The following is a 25,515-nucleotide window of genomic DNA, read 5'->3' as shown; positions in this document are numbered from 1 at the left end:
GCCACACATAGCTTCTCTGTGGAGCTGCCGGCACAGCCAGGAGCCCTGGGCTGGTGGCTTTAAGGCAACGCATGCCCAGCAACGGGCTGTCCCCTGCCTGGGGCAGCAAAACTCAGTGAGAAATCAGCTTTTCTGTGCAGCGGGGCACAGGCAGATGGGGGAGAGGGTGGGACGTGAACGGCAGAGTTCATGTGAGAGCCAGCAGCAGGAAAAATAAGTCTGCAAACGGCTGCTGCAGCCAGAGCGCCGCTTGCAAAGCGTTGCCATCGTTATGGGGACAAACAGAGGGGATACAGGTGATCCTGGCCTGGCCCAGGCTGGAGCTGAGCACGTTTCCCAGTGGGAGCTGGTGAAGTCAACTGGTTGGACTGGGAGCAGATGCCTGGCGGTGCACGCTGTTGCTTTAAGAGCAATCTCACATGCATGGCTGTTGGCTGCCTCACTCAAACCCCTCTTCCTCCAGCCTCGCAGCCCAGATGAGGATTTCTCAGCAGAGGAAAAAATTCTCCCTGGCTCCCCTCCCCCTCACCTCCGCCCTCTCTAATGCCCAGGGCCCTTCACTTCCATAATTCTTCATTTTCCAGCCTTGAACGTAAGCCAGACACATCTGTCTGGCCATATGCGTGAACTCTGCAGTGTGTGCCGAGGTGGTTGTAAAACAGGGCTGCTGAAGGCCCTACTGGGAGAGTGCACATGTGTACCCTCCGGCTACTGGCGCCGGGCCCAGAACCACTGCGCTTCACTTTTCCAAACCCACCCCAAACCTCGCAGATTTTGCCTTTTTTCTTTTTTCTTTTTTTTTCATTTGAATTTGGAGCAATTCATATCAAGGCAAAGGTAGAAAGTTGTGCCGGGAGGGAAAGGGGCCGCCCCCGCAAGCGAGTCCATTATTGTTGGCAGGTACCTGGGTCGCATTAATACAAGGAGGAAGAAAAGCAGCAGCGAACGAGGGGAGAGATTGCAGAGATGGGCTGTAAATTAAAGCGGCCTGAAGCCTTCCAGCCTCCCAGGGTTGTTAAGCGGGAGGTGTAAGTAAATTCCCCACTTCCCACCGCCTTGTACAGACACAGCAAACAGGAACTGCACGTGTTCGGGGAGGGCAGTGCAGCAGATCCCGAACCCGGCCACCAGCCCAGCTGCAGCCGGGCCCCCCCGGGATGGCCGCTGCCCATTCTGCGGGGAGAGTGGGGGCTGCCTGATGCTGTCAGGGGCTTTCTCTCCCCATTCCCCTGGCGTGCTCCTCCCTTCCTCCCCGGCCGTGCTGGGGCCGATGCTCGCAGGCGGAGAGAGGTCAAATCGAGGGTGTGGGCAGCTCGAGGGGCTGCACAGCTGAGAGCTGAGGTGCAGTTGGAGGCTGAAGGCGTGGGGTGGAGGAGAGGTCCTTGGGGTTTTGGGTAAAGTCATCCAGCCTGTAGCTCGCTGGGAACAGCCCGGAGCAGAACATGTGTGCCGGCCCCGCTGCTCTCCTGCCCTGGTATGGACCGCGCAGGCAGAGGAGCTCGGGTGGAAAGTGCTGCATGGAGAGGCCAGGTTGGAGCCAGCTCAGCATCCCGTCCCCCCACTTTCCCTCTCTTGGCCTGTGATCCTTGACCTTTCTGATCTCTTCCAAGAGATTTTGTTTTTCCTGGGGACCCTCTGCCTTCTCTGTTACAGCCTATTTCTCTCATTCACTGCTCACCTAAGGAGTTCACGCGTCGATTGCTCTCTGAGTCCCCCTTTCATTATCCTGGGGACAAGCCACATCTCTGTGTGTTTGTCCAAGACCAGCAGATGCGGCTCATGTCTCAGCATGACTGAGAGCCTCAGCTCTCTGTGCGTGGCCATGTGGCCGTGCTCGTGCGGTGATGGGGACTCGGGTCTGGAGAGCCCAGGTGCTGCGGCTGCCTCCCCTAGAGTCTGTGACAGGGTGTGCTGGAGCCTTCATCTCTTGGCCATCCGTTCTCTTTCTCTGCCCAAGGGGAGCGCGGTGTCACGGCCTCACCTGGGACTTGCAGAGTTGTGTTTCTCGCAGCTGAATTCACGTCCTCTCCCCAGCGGGTTTTCTTGCGCTGTCCCTGCCTTTGCCACGCTCCCCACCTCTTGCAGCCCAACTCTGGAGCTGATGGAGATCAACCACCCGACGCATGTCCCAAATTTGCTACAGCAGCTGGCAGCCCTGTGGGTCCTCATTACAACCAGTGCTGGGGTCACCTTTACACCTGAGAGGGGAATTTGGGCTCCACTGCGCTCCTTCACCTGCCAGCCCCATGTCACAGCCTGGTGACAGCAGCCATGCAGCAGGACGAGGTGAAACACCAGGCACGTACCTGGATGCCATCCAGATATTGGGAAGGATGAGAGGCCAGGCAGGCAGGTGGACAAGAGGAGGCGGCAGCGGTGCTGCCGGGGCAGGCGGCGTTCTCGGGCAGGGCTGTGTCCCCAGGGTGCTCCCGGCCACCCCCGCCGCTTGGCCAGGCCCTTGGTCCATGCTGTTCGGCGTCCCCTGTCCTTTGTGCCGCCGCTGTGCGCTGGGAGCGGTCGAGTTTCCTGACCGGTTGAAAACATCCCACCTGAAACATAACAGGCTCTTCCTCTGGATGCTGCTATTGTTTTGCTCAGCATTACAGAAGCAGCTTTAACCGGGGCGGCCAATTATGACATGTCTTCCCAAAATAACCACTCTCCTGTCCCTTCTGAGCCCACGGAACGGCCGCCCCCTTTAAGATGCAACCGCTTCTTTTGTGGCGGGAGCGTGAGTAAGTGGCTAAATTTAGCCGGATCCCATTCACGCTCTCCTCGGCGCGCAGGAACAATGCCGCGGGCGCACACGCGCCGACACGCACCTGCCTGGGAGCCGGTGCCTGCTGCCTGCGGAAAACGCACACCCACCCACGGCGGCTCCGCCACGGCGGCGGCCCCGCTTTGCTACCAGGCACGGGGCACGTTTACTCCTGAGGAAGATGCTGGAGACAAACCTTGGGAGGAGGAAACCCCGGAGCAGAGACGAAGAGAGGCATTGTTCTCTCGACCCTGGAAAATCCACCGCTGATCCCCGCAGAGCGTGCGGGGCTGGAAGGGGCAGCGGTGCTGGAGTTACCCTGCGGTTGGAGAGCGGGTCAGGGCAGGAGGGTTGGTGGCAGGAAGGTGACAGTCCATCTGTCCTGGCAGAGCAGCATGACCCTGTGCGACCCTTCCCGAAGGTGGCGGGGCACCCGGTTCTGCCGGGATTCGGCTCCACCAGCCTGGCATTGCAGGCAGAGCAGCTCTGGGGTCTGTCTGCGGAACCCCAGGGGGCTGATGTGGAGCCCACTCCTATCCTGCGTTTATGTTGGAGCCCCTCAGCTCTGCCCCTGTCACCCTGCAGGAGATGGTGGCCTGGCTCTTGGGGGGACCCTGTCTCCGCTGGAAGCCCCTCTGGCTGGGTAGTGGCTTCCGGGGAATCCTCCAGGTGATCCCGGCTGATGGATGAGCTGGGAATTTGGGACTGTGCGTGCAGGAGTGTGTGATCTCAGTGCTGCCACCAGCTGGGGCAGCCGGGGGAGCCACCTCGGGCCCAGCTCCTGGGAGAAGCCCCCACGGCCGAGCAGGGGACGGGAGCAGCTCTGGGTGCCGCAGCATGGGGGTGCAGGAGGCAGGAGAGTGGGAACTGCCTGGTCTGGGGGCCCCCAACCTCAGAGATCCCCTGTTACATCCAGCACTGTGAGGTCACTCTGCCACTGTGCCGTGCAGCGTGTTTAACCCCAAGAAGGTTAAAATCCTGCTGTCCGAAAGCACTTGGGCCAGGGCAAGGCTGTACCTCCACTGTTGTAACCGCGCCAGGGTCTTCTCCAAACCTCACCTCTCGGTGGGGTACACAGGTCACCATCTCCCTGTCCTCACATCGGGGAAACCAAGGCACAGTGGAACCGGCAGCTCGAGTTTTGGCAGTGGTGGCAGCACAGAAGCCAGACCCCAGACACAGTGATCCCAATCTGCATCCCCATACCCCTCCCTCCCCACGGGACCCCCACAGACCAGCAGAAGGGTTAACGCGGCACTCGCCTCCCCGGTTCCCCGCACATGGGCTCCTTTTCACGCCTGGCACTGGGCCAGCCAGCGTCCGCATGAATCACAGGCCACTCCTCTCCCCCCCCACGAGCCCCCCCAAAACCCCTTGGCCGGAGGCTTCTGCAGCCTTTTACTCACACAAACAAAAATAAATCTCACTGCCGGCCTCTGAACTCTGCAAAGGCGAGTTTCCCTCTGGCTCCCCGAGCGGCCCGGAGCTGTGCGCGGGGACTTGGCACGCTCCCCGCCGACCTCGCTCTTTCACTCCCGGCGCATCCTGTGTCCTTCTCTCACCGGGCGGCCCGGCGAGCGGAATGGGACGTGACGGCCGGCACAGGCGTCGCTTGCGGCTGCCAGGAATTGGCCGGGTACAGTCTGTGAGAGCTGCCGGGGCAAATGCCACACACGAGGGTGCTGTCACCCCCGCGCCCCTCGGCCGGAGGGGTAGGTGAGCTTCCCACTCGAACCGTGCTCCTGAGGTTGCCTGCATGGACAGGGATGAGGCCTGGGGTTGGGGAGCCGTATTGGGGCACAAGTGGGGGTCCCCTCCTGCTACCGGCCCTTGCTGGCATAGGGCCGTTGTCACCTATTGGAGGCCACATGGTTTCACCCCCCGTTCCTGCAAGTTTGGGGCCATTGACCCTCTTTGAGGGATGTGCCACTTCACTCTGGATCTTTGCCTCAGCCAGTGGGGCCCTTCTCCATCTCCCCATGGCAGGAGGAGCTTGGTGGAGCTCACCTGGTGTCTCCCAGGGGCGTCACCTCCTGCACCCCAAAACCCTGGGGAGAGACCCCCACCTGCTGCCCCCTGCCACGTGAGGCACAGTGCCATGCCGGGATTGCCAACACAGGGTTCCCGTGCCACTGGGCAGTGCCAGCATCTCACTGGGCTAGGACAGGGACGCTATCTGGCATGTGGCTGCCCATGGCAGCATCTGTCTGGGGACACTGGTGCCATCACAGCTGTCCCTGTGCGATAGGGAACGTGCATCCTCACTCTGCTGTGCAGCAGATGGGACCCGGCGTGCTCCCCACTCTGCCCATCACCCCTCAAGATGACGGGAGCCACGGCCCCAGCGCTGCCAGGGGGAGGGCGGGAGGCACGTGGTGAGGTTCTGGTTGCCGCTCTTGCCTGGAGACACTTGTGGGAGGTGGCAGCGTCAAGCCGCCTTGATTTAAAGCCAGATGACAACACTTGGAAATGGATTAAAAAAACCCACTTCTTTCCATGGCCACTGCTGGCCCGTGCAGCTCGTCATTCCCGGGCGCCTTCGAGGCTTTGGCATGACTGCAGGAGGGGTGGGATCCTCACCCCGAGCAGGGGGGAGCTCCCCAGAACATTGGGCAGAACAGGGTCGGCGGTCACCTCCTGTCCCCAAGGCCTGTCTTGTGGGTGCGAGGCCGCTGTCGCGAGGGTTTGTGTGGTGGATGTGTTCTGCAGCCGTGCCGCTGCGCTCCATGGGTGACCGGTTCCTATTAGAGGCAACAAACATCAGCCAGTCCAGGGAAGCTATTTTTAAGCAGAGGAAGCACTAGAATAGCATCCTGAGTTTTTTAAGCCTGTGACTTTCTAAAGAGCCCAAGTCCTTCGATAGCGTCAAAATTAATATGTGAGCTCTTGGGTCCTGTTTTGACAACCGGCATTGTCCAGAGGTCCAGGTGCAACCCTGGAGGTTTGCTCATGAGACCCAGCAGACCCTCCTTGTGTGAGTGTGAGCATCTCTGGTCTCCAGCGGGTGCAAAGGGCTCAGCCAAGGACAGGACTGGGAGTTTTCAGGGCTGGAACCCACCTGGTGTCCCAGCTGGATGGAGCTGGAAAAGGCCAGGCACGTGCAGAAGCTGGTGGGACAGCAAGTGGGACACTCAGCCAAGCATCACCACCCCACAGACCTTCCCTCTGGCTGCCTGCTTGAGGTCCCTGTGCTAGGATGCCATTGGCAGCACTTGTGTGTCCCAAACTGGTTTATTTTGGCTGTTGCCGCCTTGAGCCATTGCCATGTGAAGCCCCAGAACCCCCATCCTCTAGCCCCCTGTCCTCTCTGCTGTTCTCTATCAGGGTCAGTCTCTTGGCACCGGTGCAGATTGTCCTGGCAACTGCCAGTCCCCTAAACGGAACAATTCCCAAAACACCTTCATTTCAAGGCTGCTTCCAGTTCTCCCCAGAGCGTGGACAGCGCTGTTTGCTCTCTTGAAGGATTTCACCATCCCACTCGTGTGTGCTGCGGACCTGCAAGACTCAGTGTTTGAGGTGTGCAGGTGGGATGGATGCAGCCTCCTGTGGGTCTTCTTCACTCGATACCGTCGCTGTGGGACACTTGCCTACCTGGATAAGATAAGCCAGGCTTATTTTCTGCTCTCAGGGTCCACAGGTCGTAGGGTTGACATCCCACTTACTCATCATGTGTCCTCCTCCTCCAGGCCGTGCTGAAAGACCAGAGTCAAATGAGGCAGATGGAGCTGGAGATCAGACCCGTCTTCCTGGTCCCAGACACTAATGGTTTCATCGACCACCTCAGCGGTTTGCGGACGCTGCTGGACTGCAGGAAATTCATCCTGGTGGTGCCCCTGATCGGTGAGTAGGGTTAGCGCTATGGCAGGGGCTTCCCCCTTTCCCTGGCGCGGGTTGTCCCCCCGTGCCAGCTCCCTCTCTCCATGCCCCACATGTCCACAGTGCCTGTGTGGTCTGCAGCCGATCGGCTCGTGCCATGGGGCTGGTGACTGTCCTGTCCCATCTCATCCCAGCTGTGGATGCGGTTCCTTCATCCCGTGTCGCCCTTCTCCCTTCCTGCCCACGGCACTCAGCAGAGTCCTACTGGTGCATTTAGGGGTGCCAGGGGCTGGGAGAGGCAGATGGGTGTTAAACAGGATTTGGAGGGAATTTTGGAGGGAGCGAGGAGGAGGAATTGTTAAACAATCAGAGCAGATAGCTTATCCCAGCTGAGCTGGGGCTTAGGCAGCCGGAGCAAATGGCCGGTCTGTGTCCCAGTGTCTCAGAGCTGCTCAAGCCCAGCCCTTCATTTTATCCTTATAAAGCTCGCAGTAAAACAGCAAGCTGGTTCCCGTTATTGGTAAACACTCACCCTGGCAGATAACGGCTGTGCTGCTGGGTGGTCTCCCAGGGTGGCGGGAGGATTTGGGTAGATGCCTTTGCTCTGATTGTTTGATCGCGCTCCGGGCTGGAGGTAGTGTTTCTCCGGCCAGTGTCACTCCAGCACATCCCGGTGCCAGCCTGGCATCCTGAGGATCCTCGGGGACAGCAGAAGAGGACAGGGCAGGAACAGGGCTGAGCTTTGCAGAATCCACAGGCTACCCTGTCCCAGCCACAGCCCTGGGATGTGCGGGGCAGGTCTGTCCCGTGAGCATCTCCAGCATCCAGGCAACAACGTGTGCACTCGTGCCAACTTCCTGGCCTGTGGCACACGGGGGTACCTGCCCTCCAAGCCTTTATGAGGCTTCCTTCTCAATTCCTGGTGTCCAGCAGACAGCTCTGCCTGCCCCAGAGCCAGCATCCAGCTGCTACCCGTCCCCATGGGGTGAGCAGCCTGATCAGGAGGCGTTCCTGGGGCAAGTTCCACTGTCCTGCTGCCTCCCTGCACAGCCCATCATGGGATGGACAGAGTATCTCATCTCCCACTACCTACATGAACCTCCCCTGCTGCTGCTGGAGCACCCTGAAGCCAGCGACTCCCTTGTCCACACCGGCTGTCGGTCAAATTCCCCGGTGTCCCCCAGCAAAGCCATCAGTGCTGAAACCCAGGCGTGGTCAGGGGGAACCCGTCCCCTGAGGTGACCTGTGGTGCTGTACCCCATCACCGGACTGGAGATCCATGCGATGCCCTTCCCTTGGCACGGGGCGCTCCTCCCTGCTCTTCCTGGAGATGCATCAAGGGGTTAAGCCTTCGGCTTCGCGTTGGGTTTGTTTCTCTTGCTCTTTAACCTGCTCCGTGCTCCTTGAGGCTGACCCCGCCGTGGAGAAGCCAGGCCTGGTGCAGAAGCACAAACAAGCCTCCCCTTTGAAGCCTGTTTAGCTTGGAAGCAGGAAGGCGGATTTCGGGAGGGAATACCAGCTTTTCCTGTTTGATGTTCCGTTCTTGCATGGCTCCCCCCCACCCCGGGCTCAGCCGTGCATTGTGTGGAAATGGCAGCATCAGGTCGGTAGCAAGAAGAGTTGCCGGCTGGCAAAGAGTGAAGCAGCTCCATGCAGCTTTAATTTGAATACCCAGACAGTGAGTGCCAGTCTCACCATGGAACAGAGCGATCACGCAGGCTCCCCGGGCAGTGATTCACAGCACTGGGGAGAGGCCTCAGACCCCGAGCTCTCTCCCCGAACCCCCAAGGAATGCATAGTTCCCACTTGAACTCAGGACTTGGCTCCAGGCTCGGAAACAATCTTCAGAAATGAAGCCATGGCTAAAACACACGCTGTGCGCGCAGAGGCTCCCTCGCACACACACGTGCACACCAGCTCTCTCGCCCGCCCGGCCCCGCGCACACACAGCCCAGTGCGCGATCGCGGGCTAGGATGCCGGTGCGCATATCTGGCTGCACGCTCGGGTGCCCTGGCCTCACTGGTGGCCTCCTGGGCAGAATCTCGCTGGCACCAGCGTGCTCGTTGTGTGACAGAGCGGCTCTTCCAGCAGCTGGAGGGTGGGTCCCTCTGCTGGGGTCCCCTGGGCTTCTGCTGGGCTCGGGGGACTGGAGTGGGTTCCTGGTAGCTTGGCAGGACTATGGGAGGCTCTGAGGCTTGGTGGGCTTTAGGTGAGGCGAACAGGCTGGGAATCTGCCTAGTCCCAGGCTCATCTTGATCAGCATGTGTCAGGACAGATGTGCGAACCCAGATGGGTGAGGTGTTGGAGAGCATGTGTCCCCTGCCGGGAGCCTGGGACGGCAGCTCCAGGTGGGAAAACGGGGCCAGGACATGCGTGGGAAACGGCGCCAGAGTGGGAACTGCCTGCTCCCACGCATGACCCTGTGTCAGGAGGGCAGCAGCTTTTTGTGTCTACTGTCAGCGTGGGGAGCAGAGAGGCGCGATGCGGGGCAGGAGGCGCGGGGCTGCCGGCCATCGCTGTGCCCAGAGGCAGAGGAGCAGCTACAGGAGACTGGTTTTCTACCACCCTCGGGCACACACAGAGGTGTCATCGGGTGTGAGGCAGGAGCGTGGGGAGGGGGGCACAGCAGCGGTCCCAGTGTCTTGCAGAGCAGAGCGAGGTGCCCGTTGGGAGTGTTACCTGCAGGGCTGAGGTGCCTGCGCTCTCAGGGCTGAGCCAGGTGACCCACGGGGGTGGAAGGCAGCAAAGCTTTTCCAGACCCACAGCCAAGTCCGGGAGCGCAGGGACACTGCGGCAGCTGAACCCAGATTTCCTGAGCCAGCTCCCAGTGCCCCGGCCCTGAGGCCTTGCCAACTTGCATGCTCCAGCAGCGGTCACGGGAGCACCTTGTCCCACAGTAACTGTACCTCCTCTTCCTGTTTGAAGTGATAAACGAGCTGGATGGCCTGGCCAAGGGCCCAGAGATGGAGCACCGCGCCGCAGGTTATGCCCGCCAAGTGCAGGAGAGAGCCAGGAAGTCCATCGAGTTCCTGGAAGAGCGATTCGAGAGCCGAGACAACTGCTTGAGGGCTCTGACCAGCCGAGGCAATGAGCTGGAGTCCATCTCCTTCCGCAGCGAAGACACCACGGGCCAGCAGGTGAGGGTCATCGGCAGCCCAGGAGGACAGGACGGGGGGGCAGCAATGCCAAGGGCTGGAGGGTCTTTGTCACCACCTCCTTGGGGGAAACCAGGGACCGTGGGGTCTGTGAGCTTTGGGCAGGGGGGAGCTCTGTCCCCACCTTTGCACCTGAGCTGCAGCACAGTGTCGCGAGGCAGCGCAGAAGTCGGGAGATGGCAGGGTTGCTGGTCTTCTCCTGCCAAGGGTAACGTTGCCCTTTTCTTCCAGGGCAACAATGACGACCTGATTCTGTCCTGCTGCCTCCACTATTGCAATGACAAGGCCAAGGATTTCATGCCCACCAACAAAGGTAGAAAGTCCTCACCTCCTCTTTGTCCCTTCTCTGTTGCATTCCACAGACTCTTCTCATTTCTCTTTCATGGTCCCTGGAGCCTATCTCTCACACATTTTGCCTCTTTCGACACCCAAGTGCCACCTCCTGCCTCCAGCCAGCCTCAGGCTGTGGCCCTCCCACCACTTTGCCAAATGTGCACCTCACCACACTCTGGGGATGCCCCAACCTGTGAGAAGCCCACTGTGAATGTCCACAGAGCCCTTTTATGGTGCCAGCAGTGGTGACAAAGGGCCAGAAAGAGCCTCCTCCCCGTGAGCCCTGGGCCCTCCTGTCCAGGGCCCTTTTCCCCCAAGGCTCGATTGGCATCGGCCGCGTGTGCTGGGACCAGACAGTCCCCAGGCTGTTGCCAGGGCAGTGGGGATGGGAATCTCATCAGCAGCTGCCCAAGAAATCAACCCACATTTGTCAGTGCGAATTCTTAGCAGCTTAACTTGTCAGATCCACAGAGAAACCGTCACCAAATGTTTATGTGCAAATGATGCTGAATTTTGAAATCATGTGGATTATGGGGAATGGGGCCTGACAAGCTGACAGCCTCTGGTTTGTAACAAGGAGGCGCGTCACCGGCGCGGAGCAGAGGATGTTTATTGTTACACATTTCTTAAAGTGTCCGCACAAAACCTCCCAATCCCGCTTTCAGCAGCCTTCGGCACTCCGGCCGAGCCCCCGCTCCTCTTCCTCCCAGTACGGGCTGGCCAGGGTGTTCGTCCCACCATTCTCATCCCCAACACTGTGACCGTAGCCCGCGTTCCTGGCCACCCTCCCCTTCCCCTCGTCCTGCCGCTCCCCGTGCAGCCAATCTGGGCCCATGTTGAGCTCCCATAAACTCTGTTTTTTCCATTCCCGTCCTGGCTTGGAGGCACTGTGTTTCCTGTGCTCATAGGAACAGTTCTCTGGTCACAGGACCCAGCTGCTTACACATACCCCATATGCTTCCCCTGCTTCGCACACACGTAAGCGTGGCTCCCACATCCCAGCCCGGCACGTTGCGTGCAGGGCAGCTTATCCATCTGGGGGCAAGATCCCTTCGGTTCTTTCTCAGGCTTCAACTCTCTCTGGCTGTCTGAGCCCCAGCCAGAAACGCCTCAATTGTCAGTGGCGGACTCCAAAAAAAGCTTCTTAAAAAATAAGGGTTGGTTTTAAGATCTTATAATGAGATCACCAGAATAATAGCACCAGCTTCCTGCTGGAGCCAGGGTCGTGGACTGTCTTCCTGGCCTGGGTCAGGCAGAGGAACCTCCTCTTCCCTGCCCGCGGCACGGCACCCCAGCCCCTGCGGGCAGCGTGGGGCCGTGGGCAGAGATCACAAATCATCCCCCGGCCAGTGCACGGCGGGGAGAACACAGCCTTCGAGATGAAGTGTCGTCTCCGAGCTGTGCTGGGAAGCCTTGGCAGGGAGCGGGGAGCGCTGCTGGGTGGCCCTGCCATGCCCAGGGTGCAGAGTGGGGACAGCACGGCATGGGATGGATGCAAGGGCCGGGGCAGAGAGGGGAGGTCTGAGCTTCACGCCATTCTCCCTGTCGTTGCAGATGATCCCATCCGTTTGCTCAGGGAAGTGGTTTTGCTGACGGATGACCGGAACCTACGAGTCAAAGCGTTGACCCGCAACGTGCCGGTGCGGGACATCCCCACCTTCCTCAAGTGGGCCCAGGAGGGCTGAGGGGGCCGAGCGGGGCTGAACAGCCCCTGAGCGAGTCACGCAGCTTCTTACGGTGGGAGACCGGCTCCAGCAGCCCTCGCCATGCGCCGCCACCACCGTCCAGCCCACCATGAACAATAAACGCCACGTCTTCAACCCACCCCAGAATGGCCGTGCCGCGAAGGGCCCCCCACCCCGAGGGCAGACCAGCTGGGAAGGTCATTGCTGTGGATGGTTCACGTGGAGGTTGGGCCGTTGAGGGTCCCACCAGCTTTGGGGCAGCGCCAGAGCGGAGCAGGCGAGCCCCACTGGTGAGGGAAGCTTTGGGGTGAGCCCGTGCTGGGTCACCAGCCTTTTGCTTGGTTTGCTTGGGTTGCAGAGAGCTCGAGTCACAAGTTGGTGGCTCTTTGGGTTTGTAGCTGCGTAGGGCAGAGATGGGGACACGCCAGCGCAGACTTTGGGATTGCTTAGTCTATGTTGTGCCCCTCGGAGAGGCCATGGACTTCAGGGGCAGGTGCTCTCCTGCCCCAGCCTGTTCCTTTCCCCACCCTGTGCCCCCCCCATGCCGGGGGTGCTGCTTGCAGAGGAGCTTGTCCTCTCTCTGGTGCAGGGTTTGCTTGTTGAGTTTCACTTCAGATTTCAGTAGAGGTTAGTTTTCAGGTGTGTGCCCTGCCTGCTTTGCTGAGGGGAGGCTTTGAATACCCTCAGTTCCCCCCACAGCTGCTTTCTGTTCTGCTCCCCTGCCCACCCCAACCATTACCTGCCCCTTCCCTCCTCCCGCAAACCCCTGAGTCCCACCCTGCTACCTTTATGCGCATTTTCAAGCTAACACTCAGCGCGCAGCTAACAAAATCCTCTGAATCCCCAGGACCCCACGACCAGCTGTCCCACAGGTCCCGTGTGTCCTCACATCGCCACAGGCTCCTCTCGCGTGTGAGATTCAGCTTCTGCCTGTGGCTGCAGGGCCGAGCAGGGCTGCAGAGAGCCCAGGCAATCCCTGCTGCTTGCCCAGCTGGGAGGGTCCCCTCTCGAGTTGCCCCTTCCCCGTGGAGGGAGCTGTGAAGAGACCCCGCTACCTCGGCACCAGGAGCCAGTGCAGGATCAGGGCATTGCTGAGCCCCTTCCACACCATGTTGTCCCACCGCCAAGTCCCCTTTTCCCCAGCCCAGTTAGTGCACCAGATACAGAAGCTTAAGAGGGAGCATTAACCCCCAAACCATAGCCCCTGGAGCTCTGTCAAGTCCCAGTCCCATGAGCATAGGGTGGGAGTGACCCCGCTGCCATCCCCACTCCCCGCTGGGGTGCCGCAGCCATGGGAGGGAAGCGTCAAAGGTGGCGGAGGAAGCGGTGGGACGGAGCCCAGCGTTTTCCTTTCCTGCGTGGGCGGCTGGGACCCAGTGTGTGTGTCAGGAAGCCCAGCGTTACCCCTGCGCCAGCTGCCCGGCCTCACAGCGAGGGCCACCGCCGGGCTCGGAGACTTGGCAGCGCCCATGGGGGCTGCACAACACAGCGGCGAAGACAAGCAGGTTTGTGCTCGCGACCTGTGCCAGATGAACACCCTGAGCTCGGCAGCATGCAGGAGGGTCTGTGCTGCGGGGCAGAGCCTGTTGGACAGAGACTTCGTGGTGCACACACCATGCAGGACACAGGGAGCTGTCACCATGGCACACACAGCACCCACACCCCGGTTCGGTGCCCACAGACTTTGCCTTCTCCTCCACGCCATGTGTGTTTAAATGGTTTTGTTTTCGAACAGAGCTGCCCCAGGGCTGCTTTGCAAGGCCCTTCCTGGGGTCCCACCAGCTCTGCGGGACACCGTGCCATGGGACAGGTTGCTGCCACCAGACCGGCTGGCACAAGGATGAGTGGAGCAGGGGGCTCGTGGGTTTGAGTTCCCGAGCCTGGGGCCATCCGTGCCAGGCTGCTGCCCCGTGCCCCCGCAGGGAGCCTGTGTCTGGGGGAAGCAGCCACGTTCGGGCTATTTTGTTAAGATGGTTTTAATAATTTTTAGTATTAAACACTTGTCCGTGCAGTGTGTTGTTTCTTTTGCTGTCGGCGGGTGAGTTGCTGTCGAGGTTGGGGTGTGGGGGGCTAGGGGAGGGACAGCAGCGGGACGCGTTTGTGTTTGCAAGGATGGCGGGGGCTCCGTCCCACCTGCAGCTGCTGCTTCCCCCTGAGCTGGGGGGGCTCCAGGCAAACCAGCTGCACAGCAAAGCCCCCCAGCTCCCCTCCAACCACCCCACCCCACCCAGAGAAGGACATGAAGCCACATGTGTTAATGTCACTTTATTGCTTGTTCGGTTTCGACTATAGAAAAAAATAAAGGGCGAGGAGCCCGTGTACAAATCGGACGTGATACAGGGGTCCGGTGGCCCTGCTGGGCACTGCCAGCTGTGCTTTGGGTGCTGCTGCCGCTGCTTGCCCCACAGCAGCTCCAGAGGGACCCTGCCAGCCCTGGGGTGCCCGGGGGGGCGAGGGGGACTCCCCCCAGCTCAGGCTAAGGCACAGTGGCTGCGAGGCCGGGGACAGTCGCTGCTGGTGGCCACCCGAGGGCCTCATGTGCAAAGGAGAGGAGGGGGCGTGGGGAGGGGAGAAGCTTCACATTAGCCCCAGGTGGAGGGGTCAGGGCACGGGCTGGGGGGGTCCAGGCCGGGGGAGGTTCACCCACACCGAGCAGAAAGCAGGAGAGGGGGGGACAGTCGTGGCAAGGGGTGCCCCAGAGTGGGGTTTGGCCCTGGGTCACCACAGCCCAGCCTGGGACAGCCCCGTGTCGCCCTCAGCTCTGACCCCCCTCCCACAGCCCCTGCCCACCCCCTGTAGCTGACAAACCTGACCGCTTTGTCTTTGTCACGAACGCCCCGGCCCGGCCTGGCCATGCTGGGGACGGGCATCTTTGGCAAAAAAAAAATAAAATTAAAAAAAAATCATCAAGGCGAGTGGCTGCCTGAGGGTGAAGCCACCGGGTCCTTGGGGTCTCCCCAGGGCCCCCCCGGGCATCCCTGATGGCGAGGTGCCTGCTGGAGCAGGGCCCAGGGGCTCAGTCTGTGACAGGCCCTGCCCCAGCTCCCAAAAATATGGGGTGCCGGGGGCCGAGCCGCGGGGTTCAGCCCAGGGGTCAGTGCTTGCTCCGGGGCGAGGAGCATTGTGATTCCCCAGCCTGGACCCAACCGCCATCCCCTCGCCCTGCGCCTGCTGCTCAGACCCTCCCGGCCCCCTCTGTCAGTCTGTCCTGAGCTCCCAGCATGGCCTGGGGAGGGTGTTTGGCCAGAGCACCCACCCCCCCAACCCCAGCATGGCCGCGCTCGCTGCTCCCGCTTGGACGGCAGCTCAGAGCTGTTGCTCCGGCCACGGTGGGCGAACGTACTCACGGGCCCGCGGCGGTCGGGGCGGCACAGTCCGGTCCCGTCGCAGCAGAACCGAGCACCGGCGGGTCCCAGCGTGGGGCCGTGGCGATGCTGGCAGTGCCGAGGGCGTCCCCCCGCCCGGGGTCAGCCCTGAGGTAAGGAGCGGGCTCATGTCCTCCAAAGCCTCGGGGTGCAGCCCGGCCTCACAGCTTGTGCTTCGCTCCCAGCCCGATGCCGGGGGCCCAGCAGCCCCCTGCGGTGAGGGGGGGGCCACGCCGCGAGGTCAGTCCCTGAATTATCGGCTTCTCCTGGACAGGCCGGGGTGCTCGTCACGGGATGTGTCGTCCAGCCGTCCCGGGGCAGCTCTCATGGGACCTTCCGCTACAAGCGAGTTCTCCAGGGTCATCGGCAGCGCCGGGGGGCGAGCACCCACTGCCTCTCGCCCACCCCAGCTCCACACGGGGCAGCAAGGGGAGTCCAGTGGCCCCCACACCCCCCGGCTGGGCCGGCGCTAGGGGGGCGAGTATCGCTCTATGGTCCGGGCGGCCTCGGCGTGGAGGTGTGGAGCCTGCACCAGCACCTCGGCCGCCTTGTCCTGGCTCAGCCCCAGGTGCTCGGCCGTGAACTTGGCCAGCGGGTAGAGGCTCTCCATGGCCTTGGGGTCACTGAGGAAGTGCGAGGTGTGGGAGAGCAGCTCGGCCGCCTTCTCCTGCTTGAGCCCCAGTTGGTCGGCGGTGAGGCGGGCCATGGCGTAGACGCTGTCGGGGAAGTCCAGCTTGGCTTTGCCATCAGGGCCGGCCGCGTGCATCTTCATGTGGCTGATGAGGTTGCGCTGCTGAGCGAACTTCCCGCCGCACACCTGGCACTCGTAGGGCTTCTCGCCCGAGTGGATGCGCATGTGCTCGGTCAGGCGGTACTGGCGGGTGAAACGCATCCCGCAGGCGTCACAGGCGAAGGGCTTGAGGCCGAGGTGGCTGCGCATGTGGCGGGTCATGGTGCCACGTTGCGTGAACTTCTTGCCGCAGATGGTGCAGGGGTAGGGGCGCGTCAACCAGTGCGTCTTCTCGTGCTGCCGCAGCGTGGCTGGGTCCTTGTAGGACTTGTCACAGGAGGAGCAGCGGTAGGGCCGCAGGATGTCACCCAGCCCCGGGCCACCCTTGTCCAGGAAGGGCACAGCCTGCTCGGCCGCAGCCTTGTGATAGAGCTCCTCTTCGTTGTGGGCCTCCACGTGGGCGTTGAGCTGCTCGGAGCTGGGGAAGCCCTTGCCGCAGGGGATGCAGACGTACAGGTTGTCGCCCAGGCTCTCCGGCTCGTAGCCCAGGTGATTGCAGTAGCGGTCCAACGCGTCGCCGGGCGAGGGGCCCTCGCTGCTGCCCGTCTCCTCACTCGTGCTGTTATCAGGCTCCAGGTCGTTGCTCTCCACGCTGGGGTAGCGGGGCTGCGGTGCTGCAGGCGGCGACTCGGCCTTTTCCTCCCGCTCCAGCTCCTTCTCCGCCTCCCCCTCGTCCAGGTAGGGGCCCAGGGGCTCATGCTTCATCCAGCGGTACATCAACTCGCGTCCGTCAGCGCGGGGCAGCGGGGGCTCGGCGCAGGGTGGCGTGCTGCGGAAGGGGTCGGGGGCATGGGGGTGCCCCCCCGGCTCGCCGCCCGGCGGGGAGTCCTTGTAGGCGGCGGCGTGACTGGCCAAGAGGCCGGCGCTGACCGGGGGGCTGTCGTGCCGCGGGGGCAGCGAGGGCTCGCGGGGCTCGCCAGGCAGCAGGCGGTCGGTGGGCAGGAGCTGGGCAGAGGGGCCGGTGGGGCTCTTCTTGGAGAGGTCAAGGCCGCAGGGCGGTGAGCAGTGGCGTTCGGGGGGGCACAGCCCATGGGGGTGCAGCGGGGCTCCCTGCGCGGCTGAGGCGTACAGCTCCCCGCATTGTGTGTTGAGCGGCGCTGCTGGCTCCACGGGTGGCAGGTCCACGGGCCGCGGCGTCCCCGAGTAGCAGGCCTGGATGACCGGCGTGGTGGCACGCAGTCCCCGTCCCAGTTTGTAGGGCGCGTAGCCCCCGCGCAGGTGGCAGTACTTGCCACTACGTTTCAGCTTCTTTTTGCAAAGGGCCACCAAGCCGGGGATCTGGAGGTAGCTGGCGGCGGCCAGCACAGCGCCCAGGCTCTGCTCGCCGCCCGGCTCACACTCGGCCAGGCGGCCGGTGTAGATGAAGTCAAGGATGAGCCGAAAGATGCCGGGGCTCACCATCTCGTGGTCCAGGTTGAGCAGGTTGTCGTGCACCACCAGCGACTTGAGGTAGGCGCTGCTGGCCGCCAGGATGTTCTTGTGTGCGCGGAAGAGCGCGTTCTGCACCACGATGATCACGTCGCACAGGAAGCCCTTGGTGCGCTGCGTGTTCAGCTGCAGCAGCAGCTGCCGCGAGTGGCTCGGCACCTCCATGGCGTCCAGCATCCCGCTCCTCGCCCGCCGCCCTGCAACACACCGCCCCGTCAGCGTCGCAAACGGCCCCGGCCGCTCGGCCCACACGTGGGGGGCTCGACCCTCACGTCGGGGAGCTCAGCCCATGCGTGGTGGGGGGCTCGGGGCTCAGCCCCCAGCCCCGTACGCTGTCGCGTCCCGGCCGCTCTGCGCGGCCGCCTGGCCGGTGCCACCACTTATATGGGGGCTCGCTTCTCGGCGGGCCGGGGGGGCGGGAGGGGGGTGAAAACCCCCGGAGGTTTTTGGAGAAAGTGACATCACCCGCCGCCGCCGCCAGCGCCGCGCCCCGGCACCCCCGCGCCCACCTGCCGGAGGAAAAGAGGGGCGGTGGAAACCGGGCCGGTACCCCCCGCTCGTCCGCCCGCCCGCCCTCCCGGGGCCGCCGCCCGCCGTTACCTGCGCAGCGCCGCTGTCCCGGCTCTTATGCGCCCCGGTCCCGGGACGCGGCCGCCCGTGCCCCCCCGGGTGCCCCCCCGCCCCCGTTTCCTCTCCCCCTCTCTGCGAGGTAAGCGAGGGGACAGCCGGGGGGTGGGGGGAAGCGGGACCTCCCCTCCCCGCCTCCGCTCCGGTGCCGGTCCCCCCCCGCCCAGGTGGGTAAAGCCAAGCGCCCGCGGAGCTGCTTTTTAGGGGTTTTGGTTTTCTTTTCCCTATTTTTAAATTTCTTTGAGGGGGTTCTCCTCTCCCCTTTACCTGGGCGTCCGGTGGCCTCCGCCAACCAGCCGAGGTCTCGATGAACTCTCATGGCTCAGCCCCGGGGGGGCCGCCGCCGGTTGCTGTTCCCCTCCACCCTCCTCCTCCTTTGCTGCTGCTGCTCCTCCATACCCCGCGCTCCCGGCCGGTCCTACGGAACGGGAGGAGGAAGAAGAGGAGGAGGAAGAGGAGAAGGTGATGGAAGAAGCAGCAGCGGTTCCTCGGGGTTCCCGACGCCGCCAGCTCGGAGGTGAAACCCGGGCTGCGAACTCCCCCTGACCCCGGCCTGAACTCCGAGCAGCGCCGCTGGCTGTTAAAGGGACGGCGGGAGGTTTTCCTCCTCCCATCCCCGGGCGGGGCACCGACAAGCCGGGCCCCCCCCGCCCCTCTTCTCTCCCCTCCCTCCCTCCCTCCCCATCCCGGTCTCCTCCTCCTTCTCCGAACTCCTTTTCCCCCCTCCTGGTCTCCTCACGCCCCCACCCCGCCGTCCCCTCGAGGGTCTCCATCCTTGGGACATCAACCTTTGCCTGGAGCCACCGAGGGGGGCCCGGACCCAGCCCCTCCGGGGCTCCGGGCCCCTCTCGGTGGCTCGGGCAGAAGCTGATGTACCCCCCCGTCGGTACCGTTCGCTGGGCGCCATCTAGCGGCTCCGGTGCGCTCCACGCCCCCCCCGGTTACCGGAGGCGGCTCCTCCCTGCGCAGGTGCGCGGTAGGACCCGACGGGGCGGGCGGTGGGGAAGGATAAAAGTTGGGGGGGGGGCCCTGCTGTGTTTGCTGCCCCACCCGAGGGATGGGTGCTGATACAAGGGAGGGTGGGGGTGGCAACACCCAGTGAGTGGGGGCGGTGGAGTGGGTGCTCTCCGTGCTTTGGGGGGGACCCAAATGGGTGCAGGTGATGTGGAGAAGGGTTGTTTTTTTTTTTTTGGGGGGGGGACGCAGCCGGCCCTAATTTGTTGCCGGTGAGGGAGGGCAAAAAGGCGAGGTGGGGGGGATGCACAGCGCTGGCGCCCAGATGTGCGGCAGCGGCGGCTCGGGGTGGGCCGGGGGCTTGTGGTGGTTTGGGAGGAGGAGGAGGTGAGTGGGACATAGCGCCACGTTTCCCCTTGCTTCAGCCCTCCAGCCGCCCCTAAAGAGGCCGCAGGGCCAGGGGTGCAGCCTGGGGACCCCCCCTTGGCGCGGGGAGAGCCGCCTCTCGCTTCGCACTTTCACTTCTCATTTCTCACGGCCTCTTACACAACCTCCTTGTACAGCAAAGCGTCGCGATGGGCACCTCCGGGCCAGCCGCTAATCCGGGGGAGGAACTCGATGGCACCCCCAACCTGAGCAGAGCACCCCAGGTGTTGGCCACCCCTCCCAGCTGGGGCCACCCGGCTGCTCTTGGGTTTTCACCCCACAACCCTGGTCCCTTGATGAGTGGGAGCCAGTGTTGGGTCCAGAGGCTGGGGATGGTGACTAGGACAGCACTGTGGGGGTCTTGGAGCACTTGTCACCACTGTGGGACCCCCACAGTGCTGTCCCAACCACCGTCCCCAGCCCCTGGGCAGGGTTTGGCCAGTCCTGAATTTGGGTGCTGGCAGAGATGGTGCGTGTCACTGGTCGTTGTGACCATCCCAGCTCAGCATCACTCAACTGGAACTCCTCCTCAGATTCCCTTTGGATCCAGGGTGCCCCAGCTCACTACGGGAATGCCCCCATGGGGACCAGGTCAGGGTGACACTGCCCGTGGGGACTCTGCAGTGTGCACATCCCAGGCACCGGCTCAGAAATCCTCCTCCCCACTCCCCGTCCTGGGCTCGTGCCCACAGGGAGCATCGGGATCCTGAGAGCCGGACACAGGCGACTCCTCGTTACAGAGCCGTGGTTTAATCCCAACTCCCCGGGTGCTAATTTCCAGCCCCCCCCCCTTTTTTTTTTCTCCCTCTTCAATTAACGGCTGGAAGTGTTTCAGGTTCTGGCAGCGAGCTCTGGACGTCGCTGTGAGCGATGGCTCCCGCGGGCTCCGTCCTGGTAATTTATGGGGCTGTGCTGTATAAATCACGGCAGCGAGCGGCTCCCAGACAGCTGCCTCCCCCGGGGCCGGCCGGGACCCCGGGCTGCCCCAGCTACCTGCTGAGTGACGCCGAGCCCTTGGGGCAGCGACTGAGGGAGCGGAATGGAAAAACCTTCACCTTTACCACCCTCTTTGGCAGCTCCTCTCTCATTCTCAGCCTCTCAGAGGGATGAGTCGGTGCCCGCAGGATGCTGGGACAGGTAGAAGGGGGTTGGATTCATTCATATTCCCCCCTCCTGCCCTGCTCTACCTTCTGGAGGGACCCTAAGGTGAGCTCCAGAAGGGCTGATGTGGCTTCTGCGTCTGCATCCTGCACCCAGAGAGCTCAAAACCTGCCTGCAGTTCCCTGGGGACCCGTGGCACATGCTCAGCCCCAAGGGACGGGGACAGCCAGGCTGCGGGGCCGCAGGCAGAGCCAGCGCCGGCGAAGGGGAGCGCGCAGGGAAAAGGGCATTTTCGCCTCAATGTGCTGAGCAGATTGGAACCAGCTCTGGTTAAGTCATTGGCTCTGTTGGGAGGTCTGAGCTGGAGTGTCTCCCGCCTGTGCCCCCTCCCCACGATCAATCAAAGTTGCAGCAAATTAGCCCAGATGCTGGGAGATTCGGTTCAAATCCAGCTGTGGTTTGGATCGCGTTCGCATGCCTGGCTTCATGTGGGACCTGGGCTTTTGGACAGGATACAGCCCCCCGGTCTCCACAGGGCCCTGTTTCCCAGCGCAGCCTCTCCCCAAAGCCCACACACATGTCTTCGATTACGGCGCGTTGGCCAGCCGGGCCGCATCCGGCACCGCCAGGAGCCTGCAGTCCCTGCTGGCAGCTCGCACTTCATTTTCCCTGTGGTGCCGGGGTACAGCAGTCCCCCGTGCTCCACCGCCACGGCCCCTGCGCTTGCAGGGGCATGCATGTCCCGTCTTCCTGTGCTGGGCTGAGGCTGTGAAACTCATGACAGCACTGAGCTGCACCAGGCTGGGCGCAGATCGGTGCTGCCCACCTCCTGGCCAGCTCCCGGAGCCAGGTAGGGCGGTGGGGATGCCTGTACTGAGCCCTGCCTGCTGCAAAGAGAGGATGGGGACAGCCACAGGACCCTGCTGGTTGCTCCTGGGGTGCACAGTCCCCCCAACATGAGAAGATCACTGTGAGGTGTGAAAAGGGCAGAGCCCCCCCTGACACATCACAGCCCCTGGAGTGGCCAGACTGGGGTGGCTGCTCCCTCCAGCACAGCCCACAGCTGATGTGCCATCTTGGGGGGCAAGGGGACCCCTTCCTTGTGGGTTGATGGTGATGATGATGGTGGGTGGGGGGCTTTTCTCTGTGGAGTGATGTTTGATGCAGCAATGAGACCCCTTCTTTGTGGGGTCATGCTAGAGGCTAGGGGGACCCTTTCTTGCAGGGTGATGTTTGGTCAGACAGGGCACCTATCCCTGCAAGGTGATATTTCACAGGGCAGTAGGACCCTTTCTTTTTGGGGGATGCTCAGGTGCATGAGGGACAGAATCACACAGTGGTTGAGGCTGGGAGGGTCCTCAGGAAGCCACCAGCCAACCCTCTGCTCAAAGCAGGGCCACCCAGAGCTGGTTTCCCAGGACCATGCCCAGGTGGCTTTGGGGTATGTCCAAGGATGAGGACTCTACCACCTCCTTGGGCAGCCTGTGCCATATCTTCCCTCACACTGGAAAAGCGTTTCCCAATGGTTGGAGAGAAGCTCTGTGGTTTAGTCTGTGCCGGCTGCCCCTGGACACCACGCTGAGCCTGGCTCTGTCCTCTGCACCCTCCCTCCAGGTACGTACATGCATTGATAGATCCCCTGAGCCTTCCCCAGGTTGAGTAGTCCCAGCTCTATCAGCCTCTCCTCATAAGAAAGGTGCTCCAATTCTTTAATCTTCTCAGGGGTCTTCACTGGACTCTCCAGTATATTCCACGTCTCTCTTGTACTGGGAGACCCAGCACTGGACCCAGCACTCCAGGAGTGGCCTCCCCAGAGCAGAGCAGAGCAGGGTCCCCTCCCTCCACCTGCTGGCAATGTTTTTCCTAAGCTGCCAGGGCACCGTTCACCTCCTTTGCCCCAAGGGCACCTTGTGGGGTGAGGCTCAGCCAGACCAGGGCACCCATCCCTGCAAGGTGATGTTTCATGGGATCCGTTCCTTGTGGGACAATGCTCAGGTTGGGTGAGGAACACTTCCAGTGGGGTGATAACTTGGGGAGAGAGGTAATGAGATCCCTTCTCTGTGATGTGATGCTTTCTGCAACAGTAGGACCCTTTCCTTGTGAGGTGACACTCAAGTCAAACAAGGGCACCCATCCCTGCTAAGTGACATTTTGTGGAGCAGTAGGACCACTTCCTTGTGGGGTGACACTTGGTGGGGTGATGGGACTCCTTCCTTTTCAGACGATGCTTCAGAGGGCAGTGGGACCCCTTCCTTGTGCAGCAATTATCAGTCAAAGACACCCATCCCTGTGAGGCAATTTTTCATGGGACAACAGGACCCCTTTCTTGTGGAGTGAGTTTTGGTGGAGCGATGGGGACAGTAGTAGGGTGACACTCAGGCAGGTGAAGAGCCTATCCTTGTGGAGTGACGCTTGGTGATGTGACAGCTCTCCATCCCTTTCAGGTGATGTTTGGTGGGGCGATGGGACCCCTTTCTTGTGGGGTGATGCTGAAACAAGGGAGGGAAGAGAAGCCCCTTTCTGATTGATACCTACTGGAGCGATGGGATCACTTCCCTTTCAGTTGACGCTTCGTGAGCACGATGGGACCCCCTCCCCATTTCCTCATGTGGCAACACCTCCTCATCCACCAAGCCCCACGGGTGACCAACCCCTTCTCCACCCACAACACCCCCCCCCCGCCCCGCGACGGCTGCAGCCGCCCACGAGATGGCAGCAAAGGGCCACAAGCGGGGATGCGACCCACCCCCCCCCCCACCCGCCACTATACCCCACTCGGGGGTCGCTCGCTCCCCCGCTCTCGCCCCGGTCCCCCCGACGCGCACCTCTGGTGCGCGTCGGGGGGACCGGGGCGGGAGCGGGGGGGCGGAGCGGCACCGGAGGGGGCGGCGGCGAAGCTGCGCAGCCGGTTGCGGGTGGGCCGGCCCCGGTTGCTGACTAATCCCGGGGCTGAGTCACGGTTGCGGCGGGGAGCGCTGCGGCAGCGAGCCGCCCCCCCCTCGCTTCAACACACCTGAACTGGAGAGCCCCGAACGGGAAATAAAGGGAGGGGACACCCCCTCCCCATATCCGCGGGGTGGGTTGAGTTTTGGGGGATGGCAGTATCCTAAACTAGGCGGTTGATGGAGGGTGGGGGACATATTGGTGCTGTTTATTTTTTAGAGGGGGGGTGTATTCCTTGAACCTCTCTGCAGGATTTTGGGGGTGTAAGTGAGGAATAAGGTGCAGGGGGGGGAATGTGGACTGAGCCCCCATAGCAGCGTGCGGCCTTGCGCAGCGGCGGATGCTGGCGGGCGCGGATGCTGCTGTCAATGACAACGCCGCTGTTGCTGTGGCGACCGGTATGATGCTTCGCCAGAGCAGAGTGAGGTCAGAAGGCTCCAGCAGGAATGGGGTGCAGGGGGGGAATGGATGGATGCATAAGGGTTGGGGGGGAGAGGATACCCCCAAGGTCCATCCCCCCCTGCCCAGATACAGCTCTAGACCAGTCTTGCATGGAAGTGGCACTTGTGTGTTGGGGGAGAGCAAAATAATTCAGCCCCAAAGTCACAACATGTCTATGGGGCACTGATGGCTTTTGGGGGACCCAGTGCTGGTGGAAGTGTGGGCCAGGTCGCACTGTAAGGCTGGAGGAGTGAGGGCAGAACAATGATGCAATGTGGTGTTTCCCCCACCCGGTACTCTAAATTCACCCCACACACCACTCTGTGCTGTCCCATCCTCCTGCAGGGCGCTGGGCTGGCGCCCATGGGTGCTCACGGCATCGGACAGATGGGGTCCTTACTGGGGGCAGGTGGGAGTTGCTGCCCAGGACTTCATCATGGATGGGAGGTGCAGGTGGCACCCCCAGGCTGGTACCCATGTGTGGGCACCCCTGGGGACCTGTGCAACTCCTTCCCATAACTGGAGGTCCCAGAAAGCCCCAAATCATCAGCCCTACAGTAAAATCATGAACTGGACCTAGTGGGGTGGTGAGGGGGTGATGGGTGCCCTGGGTCCCTGTGGGTATGCTGGGCAGGCACCCAGAGGCTGGGAAAGGGGGTGCCCCACACCGCAGCCCTCGAGGCCCCTCTGCTCCTACCTGGATGGGTGCACACTGGGTCTTGGGACAAGTGAAGGAGGGATGTGGGGTGTCAGGTGCTGCTTCTCTGCACACCTCGAGGAGCCGGGGCCCGGGGGGGCCCTGGGGGGCCCAGGGGCGCCAGGAGGGTCCCTGGGGGTCCGGGTTCCCGGTGCAGCCCGGACCCCCTGCCCAACTCCGGGCCGCTGTCCTCCCCCCGCGCTGATATAAATAGTAGCGTCTTCCCGTTCCCTAAATTTCCTCGCTGACGTAGCGCTCACGTCATTGTGTAGGTTGATGCTTTTCTATGAATGAGCCGAGATCCCCGTTACTACGAGCCCGATCCTATAAAAGCCCCGCGCGCTGCGGACAGCGCAGCACCGACACCGGCGCCGTTCCCCGCCGGGAGCCGCGGGGCCCCGGGCCCGGGCAGGAATGCGCCGGGGCCCGCAGGAGGTAAGGCACCGGCAGGGGTGGCCCCCAGGTAAGCAGCGACGGAGCCCGGTGCGGAGGCGGGAGCGGGTAGCGGTGCCCCGCGGCACCGGGCGCTGCACCTGTCCGCACCGGGGGCGGGAGATATGGACACGGACGGGAGGACTGGGGCCGTGGTGGGGCTTCGCGGCGGGTCGGGGCCGTGCGGTACCGCCTGGCGCAGCCCCACGTGTGGGGCCGGGCGGCGGGGGGGCGGCGGGGGCGGCGGGGCCGGGGCGCGGCGCCGGCGGGGGCGGTGCGCGGGGGCGGGCGTTGTGCGCGGAGCCGCCCCGGGGGGGCGCACGGCGAGGCCCGGACCACGCACCTTGCGGGGGTTGCGGGGGGGGCGAGGAGAGGTGAGGAACCGCATCCGTGTGTCCGTCCCCCCCCTCTCTGCGGGTGACAGCGGCGCCCGCTGTCTCCCGTTCCGAGCCTCTCTGGATCCATCCCCCGACGGGAGCCCCCCCTTCCAGCCCCAACCCGCCGTGTCTCCGTGCCCAGCACCCCCTCCCCACCACCCTCGGGTTCCCCCGCACCCCGGGTGT

The 25,515-nt window shown here is 62.8% G+C and overlaps 2 protein-coding genes across 3 annotated transcripts in view; one reads left to right on the top strand and one right to left on the bottom strand.

Annotated features, from left to right (window-relative positions):
* Positions 1–13,759, top strand: part of SMG6 (SMG6 nonsense mediated mRNA decay factor) — a 107,890-nt gene extending 94,131 nt beyond the window's left edge. For both annotated transcript variants that reach the window (XM_065853202.2, XM_065853201.2), the window contains exons 16-19: positions 6,445–6,598; positions 9,501–9,712; positions 9,962–10,043; positions 11,618–13,759. In XM_065853202.2, coding sequence (XP_065709274.1) covers positions 6,445–6,598; positions 9,501–9,712; positions 9,962–10,043; positions 11,618–11,748 — 579 coding nt within the window. In that variant the 3' untranslated portion in view covers positions 11,749–13,759. The remainder of the gene's footprint in view (positions 1–6,444; positions 6,599–9,500; positions 9,713–9,961; positions 10,044–11,617) is intronic.
* A 239-nt stretch (positions 13,760–13,998) lies between these two features.
* Positions 13,999–18,558, bottom strand: HIC1 (HIC ZBTB transcriptional repressor 1). The gene is made up of 2 exons (XM_065853261.2): positions 18,226–18,558; positions 13,999–17,528 (listed from the first exon to the last, which is right to left on the bottom strand). Exons 1-2 carry the CDS (start codon positions 18,275–18,277, stop codon positions 15,583–15,585), a joined length of 1,998 nt encoding a protein of 665 aa, XP_065709333.1. The 5' UTR covers positions 18,278–18,558; the 3' UTR covers positions 13,999–15,582.
* Positions 18,559–25,515: the final 6,957 nt, after the last annotated feature.

The sequence above is a fragment of the Patagioenas fasciata genome, chromosome 19 (genome assembly GCF_037038585.1).
Source record: "Patagioenas fasciata isolate bPatFas1 chromosome 19, bPatFas1.hap1, whole genome shotgun sequence".
Classification (NCBI taxonomy): Eukaryota; Metazoa; Chordata; class Aves; order Columbiformes; family Columbidae; genus Patagioenas; species Patagioenas fasciata.
This window is presented reverse-complemented; position numbering and strand designations above follow the sequence as displayed.

Excerpts from the sequence above, each read along its gene's own strand:
- HIC1 (XM_065853261.2), bottom strand. The coding sequence starts at position 18,277 with ATGAGAGTTCATCGAGACCTCGGCTGGTTGGCGGAGGCCACCGGACGC. Across the intron at positions 17,529-18,225 it reads GGAGGCCACCGGACGCCCAG|GGCGGCGGGCGAGGAGCGGG; the intron begins GTAAAGGGGAGA and ends GGTGTGTTGCAG.